Genomic DNA, 6259 nt, shown 5'->3' with positions numbered 1-6259 from the left:
TATTTGCAACACACTTCATAATAATTTGTTGCATCTGAAACTTATCCATCTATTCATTTGAGACATCGTTGTATCCAATCTATATCTTGTGATGGATATTGAATCAACAAACCAAGTAAACAAGGTGGGAGTTTTATCTCGTTTTGGTGGCTTCCTCAAGGCTTTGCCTAGGAATTTGAAGTCCAAATTTATCAATGTAACAAATAATGTAAAGAAGATTGGACAAGATGACCCTAGAAGAGTAATTCATTCATTGAAAGTAGGAGTTGCTCTCACAATTGTGTCATTGTTTTATTATTCAAGGCCTCTTTATAATGGCTTTGGAGTTGCTGGAATGTGGGCAGTTCTTACTGTCGTAGTAGTATTTGAATTCACCGTAGGTAAGTTCATGTCATTTCTATTATTCCATCTTAAAATATAAACAAAATATTGTTAATTAAGAAAATTAATATATTTAATTTAAAATTAAATTAAAGACCATTAATTTTTGTTTATATTTTGGACAATACATAAAATATGTACGATTCAAAAAAATTAAAATAGAGACACTATATTTAGATCAAAAAGATGAAATCAATCTTTAATTATAATGACTAATTAATTTTATTTTATTTTTGTCTTTAACTTTAGTCTTATTATTTCAAATTTATCTAGTTTAATTATTATACATGATAATGAAATATATAAAAGTTTAAAGAGTTAAAGGTATTGCATTAACATATATATTTTGTTCCTAATGAATGAACCAGGTGCAACCCTTAGCAAAAGTTTAAATAGAGGGTGTGCTACATTATTAGCCGGTGCTTTAGGGGTTGGAGGGCATCACTTAGCCACTGCTGTTGGAGAAAGAGGAGAAGCTATTGTCCTTGGGATCCTTGTCTTCATTCTAGGTAAATAGTACTATAAACAAATTTCTCACTCTAATCCAAAATAAGTGTCATTTAGTAAATATTTTAAAATAAAATACAACGATCGTTTTATAATTTCAATATAATATTATTAATTTCAAAAAAAAAATTCTCAATATTAATATTGTGTACATTACTTTAAGTTATTATATATATATATATTATTTTCGTCTATTATTATAAACCCTAATCATAGTTTTTTAATTTTTATTAATAAAAAGATGATAGAGTAGGTAATATATTTATTTTATGTATTAATGTCTTTTAAATCACTTTTGTATTTAAATATATAAAATTTGACTTTTTATATTCAAAATAAATTAATGATATTAATAAAATACATATTTAAAAATAATAATAATAAATTGATGTTTACATTTAGTAACACTTTTTTCTCAAAAGGTACTTCTAAGTAGAAGCTAACTAACTTTGTGATCTCATTAATATATGAATTTAATTAAGTTGTTGTTTGTTTGCAGCTGCAGTGTCAACATTTATAAGATTTTTTCCAAAGATCAAGGCAAGATATGACTATGGAGTGGTGATATTTATACTAACATTCTGTTTGGTTACTGTTTCGGGGTACAGAGTGGAAGAACTTTTTGATCTTGCACATCAGAGACTGTCAACAATTATAATAGGAGCAGCAACTTGCATGCTCATTTCCATATTTGTTTGTCCTGTTTGGGCAGGTCAAGAACTCCATAACTTGGTTGCTTCCAACATTCAAAAACTAGCAAATTACCTTGAAGGTATAATAATAATATATTTAAAAAATATTTGTGCTATAAATGCAACTGTAATTTAGAACTATACATTAATATGTAAAATTTATTTTCAGGATTTGAAGGTAAATATTTTCACTCATTAGAGGACAAAGAAGAATCTAAGTCACTTCTTGAAGGATATAAAAATGTTCTCAATTCGAAAGCAAGTGAAGAATCTATGGTAAGTAGTTTTTACTTTCTTTCTTGAGATTTAAATCAAATAACATTTAATTTCAACTTTCTTGGATTGGGCTAAATTTATATTTTTCACATCATGTGTATAGGCAAATTTTGCAAGGTGGGAACCAGGACATGGTGGTTTTAGCCTTAGACATCCTTGGAAGCAATACTTGAAAATTGGAACACTTGCCCGTGAATGTGCTTACAAGATTGAAACTCTCAACACTTACCTTAACCCTAAAATCCAAGTAATACATCATTATTATCTTTTTATCTGAAAAACATCAAATTTATCACCGTTTGTTTTTTTATAAAAAAAAATTCTATTTTTTTTAAACGTGTCTTTATTTTATTTTAATAAAAGACTTTTAAAATAAATTATAGGCAATTCGCCATAAAGATAATATAAAATATTAGTTAATAAAAATAATTTTTTGTTATTTTTATAAATGTAAACAGTTGTTCTCTCCAAAAGTATTTTTTTCTTTCTACTTTTTCAAAAGATATTAAAACAGAAAATATTTACTTTTAAAAATTAAAACAAGAAATATTTTTATAAAGTAAACGGCCTCTTACTTTTTTAAATTTAAGTTCACATTTTCGGTCGTAGTTCAAATATATAAAATGATCATTAATATTATTTTATTAGATAATAATTTTCATTTCTCATTTTTTTTAAACTCATTATTATTATTATTATTATTATTATTATTATTATTATTATTATTATTATTATTATTGTTATTATTATTATTATTATTATTTTAAGATATATTTATAACCTTTTAACTTCAATGCATGTCTAATTATCTACATATATGAACGCAATTTTGAAGCTAATAAATAAATGCATTTTGATTACTGCAGGCTTCATTGGAATTCAAGTGCAAAATTCAAGAACGGCCTCTTACTTTTTTAAATTTAAGTTCACATTTTCGGTCGTAGTTCAAATATATAAAATGATCATTAATATTATTTTATTAGATAATAATTTTCATTTCTCATTTTTTTTAAACTCATTATTATTATTATTATTATTATTATTATTATTATTATTATTATTATTATTATTATTATTATTATTGTTATTATTATTATTATTATTATTTTAAGATATATTTATAACCTTTTAACTTCAATGCATGTCTAATTATCTACATATATGAACGCAATTTTGAAGCTAATAAATAAATGCATTTTGATTACTGCAGGCTTCATTGGAATTCAAGTGCAAAATTCAAGAACCATGCACAAAGATGAGTTCAGAATCACACAAAGCATTAAAGGCAATATCAACATCAATGAAAAAAATGACACAACCATCAACAGCTAAAATCCACATAGAAAATTCAAAATATGCAATTGAAGAACTCAAAGTTGCACTTGAAGTCATTTCCTTAGAGGATGTAGAACTCTTAACTATAATCCCAGTTGCCACAGTTGCTGCAATCCTTGAAGAAATCACTATCTCAGTGGAAAAAATTTATGAATCTGTTTCTGAACTTTCTCATTTAGCACATTTCAAGAGTGTAGAACCTAATGTTTCACCAGAAAAACCACCCTTGCTTCATAGAGGAATCATAAAACCTGTTGTTGACATTGATAACTCCTCACATGTCGAAATCACCATTCAAGATATATGTACAGACTCACCCGAAAAAGCTACAAAAGAAACTGGCGAAATCCTTCGAACGATGTAAATAGTTTGTCACAAAATTGGGTTTGCCTCGTGTGACTATTTTCATGCATTTATGCAATCAGTGACTCTGAGTTGTTAGATTAAGATTGAACTTCTCTGATGATTTGACTAGTGAATCAATCTTAAAAACAAACTTGAAATCAGAGTCGTTCAATTTTCATCTAATAACTATGAATATTTGTTGATTGTGTAAATGCATATGAAAATTGTGATCTTATTGAACTTTTGTATTACTAGGTTGAGTAAATAGTCTCCGACCTCATTTTACCCTTTGTAAAATTAAGGTGAGAAGATTTTTCATATTCTTACCTTAATTTAATTTATTTCTTTACTTTTTGTTGTTGTGTGTTCTATAGTGTAACATGAGTTATGCAACTTATGATATTAGAAAGCTTTGTAGCTATGGTATGAGCATATTGGGTCCTTGTTCCTCGTTACACTTGTGTACTTTTTTCTTAATTTTTGATAATTTTCATTATTATAAAGCCACAAAGAAAGTGAACTAAACCAAGAAATTAAAAGAAGCCAATATGGGGTTTTCCTTGTAGAGATGCATGGAATTGGAATGTGACTTTAAAACAAATTAAACTGCTGGATGGCAATTAGTAAATATTGGACCTTAAATATTTCACCACAATGACCAATTTAATTGGAAATCTATAGTACTATATACTTTATCAGAAGTATGAAAGAAAAAATAGAGAGAGAGAATGATTGGCGAAAAAAAGTCGTTTTAGTAAGAGTTGTTTGTAGTAGTAGTACGTCATGGTCGTGGCTTTATACTTTTCTTTGTTTGTAGAGGTCTATATATTTTTCTATTAAGTATTGGCATATACCTCCTATGAACACTCACCTTAATAATAATAAGAGTTCGAGATAGAGTTCAAATTCGTATGAAATTATAGAATAGTTATTAGTATCATCGTTATTAATTATAAATTTTCACATTTATTAAGAATTAAAATGTATTTAGTTTTTTTTTTTTATGTAAAAAACTAAATTTATTAAATTATCTCTAATTATTATGATCATCTCTCATAACATTAAAGAATTAATTTGAGAAAAATGTTAATGAATATTTTTATACTATTTGTTAAGAAATAAAAAATAAAAATAAAATTTTAGAAGATGTGACTCAAAATTTTAAAAAGTTATCTTTTTCACTTCGATTTTTTTGTTTATTTCTTTTTTTAGTTACTTAACAATCCTAAATATATTTATCAACACAACCTTTAATTTAATAATATTTTAAAAAAAATATCATCAAATATTAATAAATTAATTGTTTTTATTTATACTTGAAATTTTGATAAACAAAAACATGAACTTTTTGTTTATAATTGAAACGAGTGAAAGAATGTAACTTTCAATTTAATTAGACCACTCTACAATTAGTTAATTATCACTCTACTCTTTAATTAACCGTCATACCTATAATCATTAAATCAACCTTACTCGTAAATGACATTAGTACGCAATGATAACCGTTGATATTTAGTTTCAACCTTTTATCACTTCACTTTCTAAGTCTATACTGTATACTTTCAAATTCTCAAAGTATTTGAAAGATAATTAAATGTAGTACCGAATTCTGTTTGTTAGCAGGACTTTTTATTTTATATTTTGAGTTATGTCTCCCAATAACTGAAGACAAACAATGTGTCGGTTCTGCATATAATAATCAATTGAAAGGGCTCTAGGTCCCAAGCCAAAGAATGAAAGAAAGCTGCAAGTTACTGCTAAAAAATCACTTGGATCTTAAAAAATGACGTGGAAAAATTCAATCACTAGAGGACAGGTTTTTAGATGCAGAAACACAAGTATATTAAAAAAATTAATTAATTTAAAGATGCTTCACCTCGTTCTTTTAAAGAAAATGTGACAACATTAGGCTACAAGTGAGAAATTCCCCCCATCTTTTACATTTAAATTAGTACATGCATTTGAGCAGAAGATCATGTAAACTTGTAGTGGTACTTGACACAGAATAGCATAGTCAAGTATGGGCAAATTACTCAGATTAATCCCAATCAAAACTGAAAAGATTATACTCCTTCTAGTACCTAACCACAGAGGTGTGGATTATCTTATACGTAATTGCTTGGTCAATGTGGGGATCACATGCCATAACAACTCGCACGCTCAGTTAAATGAATCGGTTATTAATTCTAGCTAATTCACTGCACGTGCATGTACTAACTACACTTTGTAACAACACTCACTAGTGTGAGTGTGGTACTTAACTTCTAACCTCTGCATCAGTAAAATGAAGTCCTTTTTTGTGTGGCTTACAATGGCCCAACTCTGTTCAGATTAATTATAATTAGAGAATGTCAACTTGACATTGACACAGAATATAATATATTGCTGGTCAAAAGTTGATCAGCTAAAAGATAAAATATATATATTGGTGGTACATTAATCTGGGGTTACCGATCCTAGACTCCCCACTTAACATTGTTTTCCACTTTTCCTGCATAGCCCTATCAGACTTGATTTCTAGAAAATATAATTAAATTGTGGAAAAAATTTGAAAATGGAAAAATAAATAAAGGGTAGGACCCACTTGCCCTACAAATAACTATTGTTATCAATACTCAGTTATACTACATTTTAACAATCCAATCATATTGTTAAAAATGTATAGCTTAACCAAAAATTATACTGTTGTGATATGGTCTATGGGAGGGACCAACAATTGTCTT

General features: G+C 27.1%; 1 protein-coding gene across 1 annotated transcript; it reads left to right on the top strand.

Moving 5' to 3' along the window:
• LOC101488282 (aluminum-activated malate transporter 8) lies at positions 1-3964 on the top strand. The gene is made up of 6 exons (XM_004494860.4): positions 1-380; positions 750-890; positions 1388-1660; positions 1750-1856; positions 1960-2103; positions 3067-3964. Exons 1-6 carry the CDS (start codon positions 92-94, stop codon positions 3553-3555), a joined length of 1443 nt encoding a protein of 480 aa, XP_004494917.1. The 5' UTR covers positions 1-91; the 3' UTR covers positions 3556-3964.
• The last annotated feature ends 2295 nt before the right edge of the window (positions 3965-6259 follow it).

The sequence above is a fragment of the Cicer arietinum genome, chromosome 3 (assembly GCF_000331145.2).
Source record: "Cicer arietinum cultivar CDC Frontier isolate Library 1 chromosome 3, Cicar.CDCFrontier_v2.0, whole genome shotgun sequence".
In the NCBI taxonomy this organism is placed as follows: Eukaryota; Viridiplantae; Streptophyta; class Magnoliopsida; order Fabales; family Fabaceae; genus Cicer; species Cicer arietinum.
Note: the sequence above shows the minus strand (reverse complement) of the source record. Positions and strands in the feature narration are given on the sequence as shown.

Bases quoted from the DNA above. Each gene is read 5' to 3' on its own strand.
- LOC101488282 (XM_004494860.4), top strand. From the start codon at position 92: ATGGATATTGAATCAACAAACCAAGTAAACAAGGTGGGAGTTTTATCT. The intron at 1,661-1,749 runs GTATAATAATAA...ATTTATTTTCAG, and splicing joins ACTAGCAAATTACCTTGAAG to GATTTGAAGGTAAATATTTT. The intron at 2,104-3,066 runs GTAATACATCAT...TGATTACTGCAG, and splicing joins ACCTTAACCCTAAAATCCAA to GCTTCATTGGAATTCAAGTG.